This window comes from Trachinotus anak, unplaced genomic scaffold (genome assembly GCF_046630095.1).
Source record: "Trachinotus anak isolate AG129_WGS33_773 ecotype Australia unplaced genomic scaffold, CSIRO_AGI_Tana_v1 ptg000013l, whole genome shotgun sequence".
NCBI lineage: Eukaryota > Metazoa > Chordata > Actinopteri > Carangiformes > Carangidae > Trachinotus > Trachinotus anak.
Window position 1 is genome coordinate 3,656,198 of NW_027273864.1, and position 17,897 is coordinate 3,674,094.

General features: G+C 40.6%; 2 protein-coding genes across 4 annotated transcripts; one reads left to right on the forward strand and one right to left on the reverse strand.

Moving 5' to 3' along the window:
• The first annotated feature begins 6 nt into the window (after positions 1 to 6).
• Positions 7 to 11,331, forward strand: cfap57 (cilia and flagella associated protein 57). Of its 3 annotated transcripts, XM_071495044.1 has the most exons (22): positions 18 to 326; positions 531 to 605; positions 731 to 844; positions 927 to 1,186; positions 1,855 to 2,029; positions 2,116 to 2,268; positions 2,996 to 3,135; positions 3,813 to 3,978; positions 4,111 to 4,224; positions 4,341 to 4,553; positions 5,349 to 5,522; positions 5,667 to 5,828; positions 6,296 to 6,451; positions 6,693 to 6,786; positions 6,874 to 7,064; positions 7,163 to 7,336; positions 7,487 to 7,645; positions 8,642 to 8,785; positions 8,953 to 9,069; positions 9,470 to 9,604; positions 9,729 to 9,872; positions 10,091 to 11,331. In XM_071495044.1, the coding sequence occupies exons 1-22, from the start codon at positions 246 to 248 to the stop codon at positions 10,262 to 10,264; spliced, it is 3,315 nt and encodes a 1,104-aa protein (XP_071351145.1). In that variant the 5' UTR covers positions 18 to 245; the 3' UTR covers positions 10,265 to 11,331. The 3 variants fall into 3 exon arrangements, with proteins under 3 accessions (XP_071351144.1, XP_071351143.1, XP_071351145.1); XM_071495043.1 differs by having other exon boundaries at positions 7 to 326; positions 531 to 844; positions 8,714 to 8,785; positions 10,091 to 11,329; XM_071495042.1 differs by having other exon boundaries at positions 7 to 326; positions 531 to 844; positions 10,091 to 10,984.
• A 386-nt stretch (positions 11,332 to 11,717) lies between these two features.
• Positions 11,718 to 17,666, reverse strand: nuf2 (UF2 component of NDC80 kinetochore complex). The gene is made up of 13 exons (XM_071494301.1): positions 17,422 to 17,666; positions 16,186 to 16,260; positions 15,884 to 15,960; positions 15,373 to 15,434; positions 15,157 to 15,254; positions 14,916 to 14,989; positions 13,994 to 14,087; positions 13,843 to 13,905; positions 13,581 to 13,718; positions 13,347 to 13,487; positions 12,317 to 12,492; positions 12,062 to 12,197; positions 11,718 to 11,952 (listed from the first exon to the last, which is right to left on the reverse strand). Exons 1-13 carry the CDS (start codon positions 17,542 to 17,544, stop codon positions 11,845 to 11,847), a joined length of 1,365 nt encoding a protein of 454 aa, XP_071350402.1. The 5' UTR covers positions 17,545 to 17,666; the 3' UTR covers positions 11,718 to 11,844.
• Between the last annotated feature and the right edge of the window lie 231 nt (positions 17,667 to 17,897).

Consider the following 17,897-nt stretch of genomic DNA (forward strand, 5'->3'; position numbering starts at 1 on the left):
CTCGCGGGATTTCCTGGGTTGCCTAGCGACATGACTCTATCCCGGAGTGTTTACTCAGTCTCCTGTAGGCTATTCTACAGCACAAATCCATGTTGGTGAAATAGTCTTTTATGGGAGGAGTTTTTGAATAATCTTTGAGTCTGTTATAAAAACTGTAAACACGGTAAAAATGACTGCAGTAGTTGCTCAGTCTCATTTCATCTTCGGTCTGCGAACAGGTGTAGCGAACAATTTGTGTTTCTTCGATGAGCAAACCGTCGTTTTCCCCTGTGGAAACAACTGTGTGCGCTACAACATCATCCAAAGATGTCAGAGGTTCATTCCAGGTAGGCCGACTGATTATTGAGTGTCACACATCTTTACAGCGATGCTTTCGTTTTGAAACTCTTAAACCTCCAAGTCATACGCATTACTTTTATAGAATTAGTACCTTGCTATTGTTGTTTCCATTAGTGAGCTGTTGTTTATATCATGCTGTATGAGTAATACTTTTATTTTACACTTATTGGTGTTTCTGTTTGTCTCCACAGGCTCAGAGAAAAGCCAGGGCATGCGTGCTTTGGCCATCAGTGCCAATCGGCGTTACCTGGCAGTGTCAGAGTGTGGTGAGAAGGCCACCATAACAGTTTTCGACCTGCAGCATGAGCAGGGCAGAAAAAGAAAAGTTCTGACTGCAGGAGATATGCTTGTTCAAGAGTTTGTATGCATGGCTTTCTCCCCTGATTCCAAGTACCTGATAGGCCAAACAGGCGCTCCAGATTGGATGCTGATCTTCTGGCTTTGGGAGAAACAGAAAGTCCTGGCGTCGGTGAAGACCAGTAACTCAAATAATCCTGTTACCCAGGTGAGTCATTAATGCTGTGCCAGAGCCGCCTCCAGGTGATGTACCTGCATAATATTCTACCATTTTAATCATGTTTTCTCAGGTCAGCTTCAACCCTTACAACAACATGCAGGTGTGTGTGAGTGGAACTGGTGTGTTCAAGTTGCTCCGCTACTCAGAGGGAGCCCTAAAACAGAGCAGCTTCCCAAAGGTGGAGACCATCAACTTCCTTTGTCACACCTGGATGTCAGTGGAGCGGGTGATCGCTGGGACGGACACAGGCAGGCTGCTGGTGTTTGAGTCTGGAGACCTGCGAAGAGAGATCATCACTGCTTCTAAGGTTGCGCAGCAGCAATCTGACAGGTTAGCTGCTCCACATTAACACTATATCTGTTGTGAGATTACAGAGTCTAAATTGGTTTTGTGTAGCTGATGTAACTGATAGACTGATATACAACACAGTTTATGCAGACCAGCAGACAGAAAATTGATTATATCCGATGTGTATGGAAAAACTACAAAACTGGCGACAAAAATGCAGTATACAAATGATTACTACTTTTTCTAAGTTTTTTCTCAGTTTTCAAAAATTTTCTGTCAGAATTGGTGAAGGGAACTTAATGACTTGTTTAGCGCTAACAATACAAATGTTACTTGGGCTTAGGGCGTTCAAGTGGGACTTAACATCACTTGTGACGTGGCAAACAATGACTGTGTCCCACGTCTGCTGACAAGTGTATCTTATCCCTCTGTTCTCAATAAATGATAAACACATCACTAAGCTTCAGTGTTGCACTGGATGACATGCTCCTTCATTACCCTGAACACACATGTAGTTTATTTTGAATTGATCCCACATACTGTACACTGTCAGCTGAAAATAGTCCCCAACAAAAGCACCATTTCCTCCTGTTTAAGTGATGTTTGTTAAAAACTACACAGACCAGCTGTTACGGGGAAAAATCAATGAGCCTCAGATCTGTTTATCTTTTGTGAAACTGCATCTTATAAATTTTATTAAAACTGCACAGGCAGGTGGAGACAAAGAAGATCAAAGACACTGACATGGATGAAGCCCCCACTGTCTCTCGCATCACCGCCATCCTGTCCTACTCCAAGGGCTTTTTGTGTTCTATGGGCCCTGGCACTGTCTGTCTTTTTGAAAAGACAGAGGAGGACAGTTACAGAAAGAGCAGGGAGATACAGGTACAGGTTCATGCTAACAGGCAACAGTGAAACAGTAGGCTTTCTGTATGTTTCTAAGGGATCGTATGTGTATGCTTTCCTGCCAGATTCCACCGGACAAATACAGCAATGAGGTGACCAGGGCTGAATGCCAGGAGATCGACACCATGTGCATCAGTCCAGCAGAGGAAACCCTGGCCATCAGTACAGACCGAGGACAGCTGTACAGCATCAGCCTGTCCTCTGTGGACATCAACAAGGTAGCACTGCCACCTCAACCAGCATCACCACCAACATTAGTGCTGCATTAAAAAAAAGACTCAAGACAATGAGACCACTGCATTGGCACAGCACGGGCTCTGACAAAAAACGCAGGATTGCCGGCAAAGAGCATTTGCCACAGTGCAATCTGATGTTATCTGATAAACTGCGTTGGGCAATCAAATATGCACAAGTGCACATCCATCCATCCATTAACTGTACTAATTTATCCTTCAGAGGATAGTGGGGACTGGAGTTGATCCTAGCTGACAATGGGTTCTTGCTTACTTTTTAACATGTATGAGGTAATTCTGCTGTTTACATCATAAATGTTAAGTCAGAGAATAAAACATGATAACTTTCCATAGTTGTAAAGTGTTTTGGTGGCTGATAAACCTCAAACCTTTATTACCCAACCCCTAAAATAACTTCCGGGATCATAGTTCATCATCCATGCTAGTGCAGCCCCTTGCATTTTTTAAGCCAGTGTCATTTAACTACCAGCATCCTCACACGTTCACTACCACCACTCTTACAACCTCTTCCAATACTGCCCCTATGCTAACCGATCATTTAAAAAAAAATTCAGTACAATTTATTTGTTTATTTTTTAACTCTTCTTGCACTTTGTCTGAAATGGTCTGAACTTGTTCTGTTTCTGTTATTTTTCTATTATTACTCACATTATTACCCTGAGATGTTAACTCTTCAACTCTATTCTTTTAGGAAGAACAACTACATTTTGAGTTCCTGTCCCAGTCCTTCCACTCGAAGTCCATCACAGGTTTATCCATCTGCCTTCAGAAGCCCCTTGCAGCCACCAGTTCTGTGGACCACTCTGTCCGCATCTGGAACTACCAAACAAAGTAAACCTGTTGTTATTGCCGCACACTCTTAATCTTTTCTTTCCACTCTTAAGTTTTTTTTTTTTTTGAGTCATACGTGTATAAATAAAGTGTGCTACTGTATTTTACACTTCACGTTGAAGTTTGGTGAGACACTGAAGCATCCCAGAGGAAGGTAAAGAAGGAGTCATTTTTGACAGTACTGACTGGGAAGTCTGGGTGACGTTCTGCTTGTAGGAAGGTGTCTTATCAAGCTCTGTGTTCAGTGTTATTTATCACACTTTCTGCAGTGTTCACTAAGACTTTTTTTAAGGCCCTTTAATACAAGAATAAAACAGAATACAGTGGATACATAGAATACAATTCAGTAGATTTTTCAATGTAAAGAAAAACAGTCAGTTAAGGTTTATTAATTGAATTCGCTCACATTTATTCACATTTATGGTACATTTTGTCTGTACTTCCAAGATAAGCAGAAAATTGATGGGTGGCTTGACCAATAAAAAAAAATTGTTAATTTAAGTTTTTGCTAAAATGGACTCTGTCTCTCTAGTTATAACTAATGTTACTGTATACAACAGGTGAGCAAAAATTTCCATTTCAACACATTTGTGAATGAAATTCAGTGCCTTTTCAGACTTTTCAAGACCTTGTTTATCTGTGTAAGACTGTGTTTCTTCATTGCTATGAATTGTCAGAGTGTTAGAGCTATACAAGGAATTCCAGGAGGAGGCGCACAGTGTGGCTCTGCACCCCACCGGCCTCTTCATCCTCGTGGGCTTTTCAGACAAACTCAGGCTCATGAACCTGGTTATCGATGACATCCGCTCCTTCAAGGAGTTCACTGTGCGCGGCTGCAGAGAGGTGGGGTATATGTGTGTGTGTGTGTGTGCTGACTGTGTGTTCACTCAGTAAATGTGAATTTCTGATAATACAGCTACATCATGCACTCTTTAGCCCTGACTGTCTCTTCCACCTCCTCCCTCCACACCGCAGTGTGCTTTCAGCCACGGTGGCCACATGTTTGCAGCTGTCAATGGAAATGTCATTCACATCTACTCTGTCACCTCTTTTGAGAATATCCTCAATCTGAAGGGCCACAATGGAAAGGTGAGCCAGGCATAATAGTGTATTCTACAGCAGGCTCGTGGTAATATTTGTCATTAACTAGGCAGCTTTTGTGTGTTTGTTTTTTTGCTTGTTGTGTTTTTTTTTTTTTTTGGCAGGTCCGTGGCATTGAATGGAGCCTGGATGACAGCCGGTTGGTGTCATGCGGGACAGATGGTGCAGTGTACGAGTGGAACACACAGACTGGCAAGCGTGAGTCAGAGAGCGTCCTCAAGTCCTGTAGCTACACAGACGTGGCCTTTTCTTCGGACTGCAAGACCCTCCTGGCTGTGGGAACCGATCTCACACTGAAGGAGATCCAAGATTGTCAGGTCAGTAGGAACAACACACTCCTGGATCTCTTATATTGAGTTTCCATAAATTATATTGATTGAATAGTGGCAATTTAGGTACGTTTATATATAAACAATATCTATTTAAAGTAATAACATACAAATCATTGTGTTGTTCCTGTGCATATTGAAAACATTATTCAGACAGAGTTTATGTTGTGTATGTGAACCCCTCAGCTAATAGCATTAACAAAAGCTAATTGGAGTCAGAGGTTAAAATTGTGGGCTGTGAGAGCAAAATATTGAACTGAAAGATGCTGAAATGGACTACAGAGTTCACCTTTAACAGTACACATAAACATTAGATCCATTGTTAATACAAAAACGTTAATAAGAGAAGCTTTAACTAGAAAAAAAACAAATATTTCTCAATGTTTTTTTTTTACATTAAATTTTTCTTTTTCATATAAAATACAGGATAGCTTTACCTCTTCAATATCATGAGAAAGTAAAAATCACTTTCACACACCGCTGAAAACACAGTATTTAACAAGTAACAAGAGGTAATGAGTTGACTTTGCTTGTTTTAAAGAGTCACAAGCCAAAAAGGTTTGGGAACCAGTTGTACAGGCTGAATCACTGTTGGCTTAAATGAGTCTCAGACATTAAAAATTTTCAATATGACTATAAACAAATCATATTCTACGTGTACTCTATTTTTAACTTAAGACAAATTATTAAAAAGAAAAGTTACTTTATTGACAACAATAATACATTTATTTTTATTGTGGACATGCACGATTGTATTCTCTGTTGTAAATCTGGGTTCCACAGGTGCTTAGGGAGGTTCCTGCTGATGAGGTAGCTCACACTGCGATAGCAGTGTCTCACTCTGGTAGGGTCGTCTTCACCGGGACGTCCAGTGGAAGCATCAGGGCCATTAAATATCCATTACCCATCCAGAAGGACTGGATCATGTACCAGGCCCACTGTGGCCCAGTTACCAAGGTGATGACCACTGTGCACAAACTAACTGAGACAGATGTATGTGATTTGAACACTGGAGTATTTTGAGAACCAGAAATGATCTGTGGTGTCGACTATTACATAAGAGAAGAGAAAATCCCTCTCTCTAACCTTGTCCGTCCTCAGATGGTGATCACATATGATGATCAGTTCCTGCTCACGGTGTCTGAAGATGCCTGTCTGTCCATGTGGAGGATCATTGAAAAGGAGGGCCGAGGACTGAAGAGCAACAGGCAGATCATCCACACTGAAGAGATTCTTGTCACCAAGTCCGACCTGGAGGAGAGGGTCTGTGTGTTTGCATTAAATTTATTCTCCACGTGAAAATTTGGTCTTCACAGAAATTAATGCAATAGACTAGTCTTTGCTGTGACAGTCTCTGAAAGTACCCTATGTTCCCCTTGTCCGCATCCAAATTATTGTTATTTGTCAGTAAGATAATACTTTATGTTAGCACCAGTTTAATATTTTAAATGCATCATTTTCCCAGGTTACTGTTTAAAAACTGAAAGTTTGTCCCACCAGTGGAAAATGTTATTATGGAATCTTGTGTGTATGTGGGTGTGTGTGTGTATATGTGTCTGTGTTGTACAAAAAAAATGTGTAAGTTTCACCTCATCTTTGCCTCAGTTGATCTCATCAAGCTTGATCGGTGACATAGAAATAAAAAGATAATTGCAGAGCACTTGTTCGGTACCGTACAGGGACATTCACCCTAATCATCCAGTTCTACTTTCTGTGTGTCTGTGTTGCAGACGCAGAACATGCTGGAGCTGAAGATGCGTCTGGAGGAGCTGCAGATGGAGAACGAGTACCAGCTCCGCCTGAAGGACATGAACTACAACGAGAAGATGAAGGAGATTTCTGACAAGTTTACCCAGCAAATAGAATCTCTGCAAACTACACAACAGGTCTGCTGGCTACAAACCTACCAGCTCTATTACAAACACAACTCAGTCTATGTATAATTTATGTTTTACAGGATAAGGTCAACATGTCTACCAGAGCCAACATTGCCTTTATTTATTATTACATTATGTGCAGGTTTTGCCTCCCTATGTTGAGTGAGCACAACTGTTGTTTTTGCCTTTCAAATGCCTCGTATAACTTTAGACTTTTATTTTGTGTTCATAATATATACTGGTCCTGTAGTCCATGAAGACAGAGATGGAAAAGCAGGAGCGTGAGCACCAGGACAGATCTGCAGAGGTCACTCTGAAACATTCCAAAGAACTGAAGGATCTAGGTAAGAAGAGGACAGGATCAGTGTCACCACAATACAGAGACCATGTATCCATCTTTCTACAAGGATCAATGTGTCTATGATACACAGAGTTATCCTACAGTCAGAAGCTGATTGTGGAGCACGAGAGGTTCCAGGACCTTCAGGGTAAATATGAAAGAATGCAGGAGGATTATGAGACGCAGCTGAAGTCTGCAGAGGAGAGCAAAGTCCAAGCCCTGGAGGAGCTGACACAGTACTTTGAGGCCAAGCTGCAGGAGAAGACTCTGCTCCTGGCTCAGGTCAGTCAGTGAGAGCAGGAGGAGGAGGTGGCAGAGCTTTGGTAGAGGATGAACTGGGAGGCGCACTTTGATTTTATCATGCTTTTATTTTCATGCAGTGTCAGGAGGAGGTACAGCAGCAGACGCGTGAGTTCAAAGAATTCATAAGACAGGTAGAGGAGGATGAGGAGAGGAAGATCCGTAACATCCAAATCAAGTATGAGAAGAAACTAAAGACAGAAAAAGAGACCAACACAAGTCTGAAGGGAGAGACTGGTGTCATGGCACAAAAGGTGACAAAACTGGCTTTAATCAGCAGGCTTTTGCTTTTAATTGAGTCTGTCATTCCATGGATTCTGTGGCTTGTGATTGCATCTGCAGAGTGAAAAACTATCTTTAAATTCTTTTTCCTCTGCCTTTCACCCTGTTTGTCTCTCACTCAGTTCCACAGTCTTCAGAGGCAGATCGATGACAGGTGCTCAGACATAAACAAGCTGAAGCAGGAGAGGCAGAAGATGCTGGGTTTGATCCGCTCGCTGGAGAGTGACATAGAGGACCTGAAGAGGCAAATCGCCGGACATGAAAAGACCAACCAGGACAAGGTGGCTAAGATCAGGACTTATGCAGTTTTTATTACATTACATTAGGACATTAGCAAAACTAGCAAGGTGCAGATTTTTTATGGTTTTCAGCACTTTTTCCTTTGTTTTTCTCTTTACCCAATATCTTTGCTTTAAAAAGTTTTTGAAAGATTGACCCCTTGACATAGGTAGCTTTGCTTTCATCTGAACATAGTGAAATAATATAGTGAGAAAATTAGTGAGGCGTTTCCTTTTCTAACCTGTGCAGACCCAGAGCTTCTTACTAGATATACTGTATACTCAGTTTTCCATGTTTTCCTATATAACAGTGTAAACCTCAAATGTGAATGTAGGAAGGAAGGAATATGTCAATTAAACCAATGAGCTGCGGTTGATGACATTTGGCTGTTCAGTTTTGTTCCTGGACATGCTCTGCTAATAGGATATGGTTTAATTTAAAGATGAATATTGAAGCAGCAGGAGAAGACATATCCAGACTTTTAGATTAGTAGGGGTCAAACTCTAAAACCCCTGGATGCTACACTTCCATAATGCAACCAAAAATGTGTCTTTATCAGGTCTTTCAAACTCCATGCCCACTGTTTGTTCTGCAGATGGCCTATCATGGCCTCTTCACCAAGCACCAGGCCATGATAATCATCAGGTTATTTTCTTAGCCTTGGACAGACAGGCTCTGTGGTCCTCAGCAGGATGAGTGAACTGAACTTGGTGTAGGAAAACTGGCAGAGTCCCTTTAGCCTTGTCTGGATTCTTCTGCTAAATGAGGGGAAATGAAAAGCATGAAGCTTATGTTCAGTTCAGTGTATTAGAATGTACTGAACCAACATACATAAAACATTAAGTCTTCTATAAATTCCCCCGCGATCAACTACTTCTCAGCTCGGGGATTACATCCTGCAGCTGACAACTACCGTCATTTATAATCATCCAAAAGTAAGTAAACTCAGATTAAGCAAACCCTCTTCCACTAAAATCCCTCCACACTCTCATGCTCAGGATAAAACCATCTCAGACCTGAAGAAGAAGAACCAGGAACTGGAGAAGTTGAAGTTTGTTCTTGAATTTCAGTTGAATGAGTTGAAGAAGCAGACTGAGCCTCAACAAGATGACATCAGTAAGAAGAAGGAGATGATCCATCAGGTGTGTGTGTGTGTGTGTGTGTGTGTGTGTGTGGGGGGGGGGGGGGGGGGGGGGGGGTGCGCTGTACTAAGTTTCATAAAAAAATTTAAAGAAAAAAAGAAGATGGGGAAGAATATAAAATGCCTGTGCGGTGTCAACACTGATGTGCTGTGTCTGCTCTCTCGCAGCTGGAGGAGGAGCTGGTGCAAACTGTCAAGAGCAACTCTCAGCTGAAGCTCACTGTCTCTGACCTGAGGCTCAAACTGAGGACCAGAGATAAAGAGATGCACGCGGAGATGCAGAAAGTCAGCACACACCTAACACTCACTGGCCTTACTGCCACAACTTCAGATGATTACTATATGCTTAATTTTTTGGCTTTGATACGCTTTGATGAGGCAGTAAATTATTTGTCACTGTTGAATGTTGAGTGAAGTGTTTGTCTCCTCATTGAGCTGAAAGGCAGATGTGTGGCAGATGTTCGCTGTATTACTTTGCCCGCCTTCACTATTAAATAGGTTCACTTCTATCGTAAAAGAACACTGGCATGCCCATATGTACATTAAAACAGTCATTGATTGCTCCTGCCCATACTAACAGTAAAGAAATCTTCCAAAGTTACAGTATTTTTAGATGAACTATCTATTATTTAACACGATTATATTTTTGTAATTGAACATAATTTAACATCTTTTCCGTGGCTAGGTGAACGATCTGGAGACACATCTTCAGCGGCTCAAGTCAGACCTCCATAACTGTGTTGGTTTCATCCAAGAGCCAAAGAAACTGAAGGAGAGTGTACAGATGATCTACGCCCGATATGTGTCACAGACCAAGGGGGTGAGTGGTTCATACAACAGATCACTCTACAGCTGGGAGCGCGCTTTTATTCTAGGTGGAGTAATACTTATCTCCAGTCTGTTGCAGCAGAGAATATGCAAATCATGTGTGTGCTGTTTCCAAGGTGGAGAAAAGCAACGTAGATGAAAATGTTCTGAGGGCATTCTGTCGCCAGCGTGATCACCTGGAGAGGACTGTTGACAGTCTGAAGATGAGGCTGGCCAAGTCCGCAGAGCAACACGATAAAGTCTATGTCAAGATTATGAAGGTCATGAATGAAACAGTCTGTACAACTTTTTATTGCACAGATGATCCCTCTAGTCGAGGATTCACGTCTTGGTTTTGTTAAAAACAGAAAGAATCTCCATGTGCTGTTGTGTTTCTGAACTTTCTACATGGTAAAACTAAAGAAGCATTATTTCTGTGGTGCACATCTGAGCAATGTGATGTTCTAACTAACTGAATGAGTGATTGTCGCCTCTGCAGGAGAATGTAACTCTGATCACTGAAATCAATGAGCTGCGTAAAGAGCTGCGTTCGGTGAGGACTCAGGTCAAAGATTACAAAGCTCAGCTGGCCAAATGCAAGAAGTCCAACAAGTCCCATCCCAACTCAGAAGAAGATTCCAAGAAGGAGCCCAAACCTGAAGATGTCAACTAAGCGACTTCCTCCATCAACGGGAGCTGCACAGGGACAAATACTAAGAATCTCCAAGCTATTGTGATGAACAGCAACGTTTTTAACAACACAAAAAAATGATATTTATGTTGTTAATTAGAAGGATACTAATTTGTCTTTGACTTTCTGGAATGATTTTGAGTTTTACAAATAATTAAATAAATGAATTAAACAAAACAAAACAGACAAGAGCTGGAATGAAAGTAATGTTTGAGTGTTGAGTGTGTGTTGAGCTCCCTCTGCACCTTCTTCTGAGCAGTCTGGTTGGTTGGTAGGCTCAGACATTTTCTTGTTAGTCTTGTCACTGGACTCACAAAGACACAACTTGGTGCTTTGTTTGTCATCTTATCATATCTTAATTTTATCACATCGTGTGTCATGTGGTCAAAGCCAACCTGAAGATTTTCTGTTGTGATACATACATAAAGAAAATCTTCAGCATGAAAAGCTCTGCAGTTGTTGTGGCTCTATGTTCAGGATCGTTATAATAAATAATGGCGTGTCGTTCAGTGAGTTTTGATTCATTTGGCTGATTTGAGCCACAGGAAACTCATGTACCTCTGCGTTCATCCTATTACTTCAGTGAAATCATCATTAAATGCAAGTTCCTCTGGAGCTGTAGTGGTGTTGTAATGGTGTGGGGGAATGTTTTCTTGGCAGTTTGGGTTCCTTGATACCAACCAATCGTGGTTTGAATATCTCAGCTTACTGCTGACCACGTGCATCAATTTATGGCCCAAATTGACCACTTTCTAATGGCTACTTCCAGCATGATAATGCTCCATGTCACAAAGCTAAAGTTGTCTCATAATGGTACTTCACTGGCCTCACCAGTCACCTCACTGGACAGAAGATTGGCCACATAAATGTGCAGCAGACATGTCAACATGGAGGAGAGTCTCAAAGGAAAGTTTCCAACATCTTGTGGAATCAATACCACAAAGAACTGAGGCTGTTTTGAAAACAAGGAAGGCCCTATCCAGTAGTAGTTTGGTGTTCCTAATAAAGAGCTCTGTAAGTGTACACTATAGTTTATTTTGAGTGAATCCGATATACCCCTACATCCTGCCAACAGTAACTCTCTCTAGACTGTCAAATGTATATTAATCTGACATTAAAATAGTCCCCCACAAATGAAATATTTATAACAGTGGCCTCTGCAGCCACAAGGGATAATGAGAGCTCTTTGAAGGGCGTCTATCAAGCAGCTGACAGCTCAGGTGGAGAAAAGAAAGCAGGCCTACCAAACACAGAAAATGCAGTCTGGTGGCTGCTAGCATGTAGTTTAGCTCTGTGAACAATAATCATCAGATCACTCACCCTTTATAACAATGTTAAAGTTTGGCTACTGTTTTCATTTCCTTAATACAAGAAGTTTTACTTTCTGAAGCAGGGGATTTATTCATTAATGAAAAGAAAAGATGACAGCGGTTACTTTCATTAAAAATGCAACTCTATTTTAAACATTTTAAATAGTAATGGCCAGAAAGACAAAAGGTTAAAACAGTAAAAACATGACAGATGAGTAGTAACAATACTGACAAAAATGAAAAATGATCCATTTAAAAATTTGCAGACATCTTCACGACATCTTGTTTCAGGTCCAAAATGTGCATCTCAATTCTCCTGTGCAGATCATCCATTGAAGCTGACAGGGTGTCATACAGGGCCTGGACACGGAAATAAAACACATTAGTCTCAGACGACGACTGAAACCATGAAACAGCTGCAGAGTGAAGCGGACATGTAGGAGATGGATCCTCTCTGCCCTGACTGTACCTGAGCTTTCTCTGTCTCTTTGCTGCAGACGTCTCTCAGGCTCTGGATCTTGGCCTTCAGCTGCTGCGTCTCTCTGGAGATCTCTTGGATTTTGTCGGCCATCTCCTCGCGTTTCTGATGGATTTGGTTACACTGCCTGTAGAACGGGTCATTTTAGCTTTTAAAACTTTACAGAACTGACTACAATGTAAACTCCATGGTTTTATAAAGATGAGCAGTGGTGAAGCATGCCGTGTATGTTATGGCATTAAATACCCCAGGACATCTTGAACGTGCTGCTCCTTCATCTCCCTCTTCATCTGTCTCCGGATGTTCTGCTTGGACTCTTTTTCCAGCTTCATGCCCTGAGCTCGTTTTACCTGGCCTTCCTCGATGCACAGGTTCTTCAGTTCCTTCTGCTTCTTCTCATATTGAGCTGTCAGTTCTTGATGCTGCACACACACACAGACACACAAAAGGATATAAGCTAACTCATAATGCACAACGACAAGCTGTAAAGGAAGGTGTCTGATGCTACCAACATCTTGTATTTGGAGAATTTAAAATTTGGCTGTGATGAATCATCATGGCTTCTCTCACTGACTTTAGTGACATTCATTACATTAAGTAAAACCACTCATTTATAAAGATGCTACACTGAAGCCCAAATCTACACACAGCAATATTTTCTATCTGATGCAATTCTCCTGATCAGCAGGAAAAGCTCATCACCACAAATCAAATCATCATCACACTCATTAGTGGGATATGACCATAGACGGTATATAAAGATGGACATAGACTCTGTGATGTCAGCCTCAGGTTTCTGAGGAGCGGTTTTGAAGCTCAGAGTGGTCTGCTTCGCAATGGCCTCGTTTTTCAGGACAGGCTTTTTGTGGCTTAAGAACTAAAATTTTCCTCCACTTTAAACACAGGTAAAGTTCCTGGGAAAATCTGTCGCAGCAGAAACAAGCTACATGTTGCTTTGAGCTTCATCTAGATCGAATAATCATTTACTTATCTGCAGCATTAATTTTTGCTCACCACCCTTTACTGTGCATACATGATTATAGATCCAGTCCACTTGTTCAGTGCTTCTTTTTTAAAAAACATGTGTTTTTTTAGGCTTTTTACTTTATTTTGATGGTTAAACGGGAGAAAAGTGACATTTTTAGTCTTTCAGGAAACAAAATGATCATAAATGTATTTACTGAGGCTGATATGGTTTTTGATCAAATACTGGATAATCATGACCTGGGCGACTGAGAATCTTCAGACTTATTCATGTGTCTTTTTGTGTTCCTACCGTCTCCTGTCTCTGCTTGGTGTTGTTCATGCTGCTCTCCAGGTCCTGCAGCAGGGTAAACATCTGCTGGATCTCGGCCTCAGTGTGAGTCACACTCTGCACCATGTTCTGCAGCTCCACCACACGCTCATCTGCTTCCGTCTGAAATCAGTGTCATCAAAAATGTATTATACCTGGTTGCATGTGTGAGTCTAAACTCATTTCAACACGTCATCTCTTTTCTTCTCTACTAACAATGGAGTTCTTGATGTTCTTGACGTTCTCCCTCATCTTCTCCATCTGACTCTTCAGCTCCTCTGGAGACTCCACGATCTGAGACTTGAGTTTGGTGATGTCTTCCTTCAGGTTGCTGATATCCACCTTCACCTGGGCCTGTCACACATTCAAACAACACACACGTCTTTTCAATGAAAGGCCTACACTCTTACTGTCTGTATTTTTAAATATCTTACTGAGGAGGTTTGGGACGTCAGATATTTCAGTGACAGTCTCGTACCAGTTTCTGAGACTTCTCTGCAATTTTGGTTTTCCACTCAGCGATGCAGTCATTCTTTGCATTCTGAAAGGAGAGGAGTTCATTTCACTTTGACTCAAAACTCACACAAAAATAGTTTTTATGATTCTGACCGTGTTTCATCAACGCCTACCACTTCCTGGTATTCGTGCATGGTGGTGGTCTGCAGCTCAGAGAGAGCGGCTGCCAGCTCGTCTGCCTCAGCCTGCTGCTCTGGTGGGATGGTCCTGCATGAGAACACCATAAATCTGTATTCATCTTTCATGTCAGTGGAGGACATGCTTTCCTTTGTCGTGTTATCAACTCTAGTGATCAGATAATCATAGTTATCAATGACAGTGTCTGTTTGTAATGTTTGTTTTTGCTAAATAATTCAATTATTTTGAGTTTAATGCTGCAACTAACAATTATTTTTAGAGCTGCAGAAAATTTTTGAGCAAAAAGTCAAATGTTCCATGTTCCAGCTTCTCCCATGAGAGAATTAGCTGCTTTTATTGTCCACTGTGATAATTAACTGAATGTTTTTGGGTTTTGGATTCTTGGTTGAATAATAAAAAAAAAAAAAAAAACTTCCTGGACTTCAGGACACTGTGACGGACATTCTTCTCTGTTTTCACACACACACTTTTTAATTGAGAAAATAATCAACAGTTAAATCAAACTTCTCAAACTTGTCCAACAACTGTCCAAAGGCCCAAAATATCACATTCAAAACAGTAAACAGCAAAAATGTAGCAGTTCAAAGCAGTCTGTCTAACATGTCTACTTATTAAATGACTTACATAATTAATTATAAAAATGATTGTAGAATGTTTGGTTTGTTGATCAAATAAGCATTAATAACTCTGACACTTTTTTCAAGATCAGGTTATCAAAATTAAATAAATAAAAAACACAATAAGAAGATAACGACTTATCTTTATCCGTGTTTTCTCTACCTGTCTGTAGGTAATCAACACTTTTTTAGACTAAGATACATCCACACGCAGCTTTTTACAGCCACACAGCAACCAAACACATGAGAAAAATCATGACATGTTTAAACCAAGACTTACGTCAGAATCTCAATCTTCTTCTCTGCTTCTAAATTGCCTTTGGTGTACGCCTGCAGCCTATCCATGTCTGCCCTCTGACAACAGAAAAACTAACTGTTACAATATGTGACATACATTAGGATAAGGTAACTAACTTGAAAACAGGCAACCTTTAAACTGTTAAAACTGCTTGAGATACTAAACCACTTCAGAGGTGGACTAAAAGTTACCCTTCATCCTTGTTTTCACTATTATTACATACAAATTTGGCCTGCTTCTCCAAGATCACGTCCATCCTCTGCTTCCTGAAGTGAAGAAAGTTCATGATCGCACTAAGAACAGTCAGAGTCTTCTGTTTTTCTGAAAAGAAACAGCAAGAGCATTATCAAAGGACTACTTACAAGCTGTCAGATGTGCACTAGCCTCAGAAATACAAGGGTTTTTTTTAACAAAGATTAAATAAGCAACCTATACTTACTTGGGGCTAGTAGGTCATTCAATGAGAAATCATACACCAAGCACATGGGCAGAAACTGTCGCCTAAAAAGATGATGAACAATGTTGATAAAAAAAAATAATATATCAGATGTAAATGGACAAATATAGAAATGTATATAACTTGCTTAACACCACATCAAAATCCAGTTCCGGAGCCAAAAAACAAATGATGCACTATTTTCATTCAGTCAATTGGTTTGTAGGAGCAGAAGAGTGGTGTCAGCAATCATCCACTGAAATGTCCACGAGCAAGTCACTGAGTCCCTCATAACTATCAATGGTGCTTTACAGCTGACCTCTGACCTGTCTGTTGAGGAAAACAATTGAAGGAAAAAAGCATCTGTCTGAACATACTGAGGGGTCCAACAATCTACATGGTCTCAGACTTTGGGGCTTCACTGTATAGAAAACTCATTACTAGCTGGTGCACTGTTTTACTCTATATCCAGGGTAGAAAAAAAAAGAGTAAAAATTAACAACAAAAAACTCACATGCGCATATAGACGCTCATGATAGCAGTTGCCCCCTCATGATATACTGGATACTGAATGTTCTCCAGAAGTGGAACCTGTTGGAAAACAAAAAGCAAATCAAGCTCTCAACTAAAAGCAAGAACAACAAGTACAAGGTGATGACATTTACTCCTGCATTATATCCTACATAAATATTAGGTGATATAAATAGACAAACAGGAATGCATAAGACTGCTTAGTGTAAACTTGAACTGAACAGTTCTTTTATGTAGTGGTGGACATGCCTGGATGCAAACTGATAAGTCGAATACAGTACTTACCATGGAGTGACACTCAGGTCTGAAACGATACAGGAGGTGCAACACTCTCATGTACAATGTTTGAACTGCTTCTGGCTGTGAGAGAGAATAAACAAAGATTAAATTAATGGTCTTTAGTTTATATGACCAGAGAAAACAAAGCATCTCCAATAAAACCTTTTATCTCGTCTAGTCCAGTTCATTGTCTCACTGAAGTCTAGCTGCAGTCAGCTCCCACCCAGTCTCCAAAGTGTTTAAATTGGAAAATAGTTTGGTTCAGATGTTTCCTCACATACCTAAGTGTACACTGAAAGACATGTTGTTATTTGTAATCATTCCTCCTGTCTATACTGGCCGTTCAATGATCCCTTATAACCAGATTCCAGTTTGAGAGATGGGGGATCAAATCCAAAGTCCTTGTTCTGTGGAAAAGCAGCAGTCAGAGTGCAGGGCTGCAACTGACGATTCTTTTCTTTATCAACAGATCTGCAGATTGTTTTATCGATTTTCAATGAGAGCATTTACATGTGCATTTGTATCCTGAATTTGAGCCTCATCTTATTTCTGGAACATGAGAAACCTGGTTATTCATATATATTCAGATTTCTCAAAAGGGAGAATAAGGTTTTATCAGGGTTTCTGAAGCAGGGACAAGCTGTTTACATGTGCAAGAAGGATATTACAACAATTCAATCATATGATAACCAGGATACTAGTGTTCCTGTGAACATACTCAATAATTAAACTTATAAGTGGGAGAAATATTCATTGTTTTGGTGTCTTGAATAAAAACTGACTTTGTGGTGGCTACAGATAAGGTAAACTTATGCAGTGACGTAGAGTCGCAATCATCACTTGATTTGCTGTTATAAGTTGAACTTAAAACTATATCATCTAAATTTGCGATTCAATATATTCAGTAAATAAGATAGCGATAACATAGATACGCTAGATAAACTTAATGGTTGATGTAATATTCAATTTTCACTCAAAAAATTTGGAGCATTTTGATCTAAGAATTCAGGATAGGGAAACTAGTGAAAACTGAACAAAAGCACTTGTGAAACAGACTTGAAAAAATGTATATCTATCCTTCAGTGGGTGCTGTTCTCTCCTAAAAGTACTGTGTTACACGTCTTTGCCTTTGTCGATAAACAAAACAACGCTAATTCATCAGTATTTTGAACGGGGTTTGGTATAGGCGCTGCCTCCCTTCACTGTGGAACATGTCTGGGAGCAGCAGCCAACGGACGTTACCTTCGGGGCAGGAGTCAGGTCGCTCTTTGTGAAGTGTTTCGCTTCTTGACCGGTGAGAACTTCAGTCCGGTAAAAGTTCACTATAGCATCCGCTGTATAAACAGGGAAGGTGTTTTCAGTCATTGTCGCAACGTTAGAGTCGAATATAAACAGACAAAACACAGAAAAACGGTTTCGAGTTTAACGACAACACAAAATTGGCGCCTTAAAAAGACTTCCTTGTTGTCAGTGTGGACGGGGCGTCTGATTGGTCAATTTGTCCTTCTTCTGTTGTCAGTGAGATGATACCAGCCCTCGGCGCCCCCCTCCTCGCCTTGCTCGTACTGCAACCAACAAGAGATACTGGCCGAGTTAAAAAAACAAGACTTTATCATGAGAGTATTTACATTTACAATTATAAAAAATTGCCAGAATTATGACGAAATCCGTATGGTAGAATTTCTGCTCGTCAACTTTGTTTTAATAGAAAATGCATA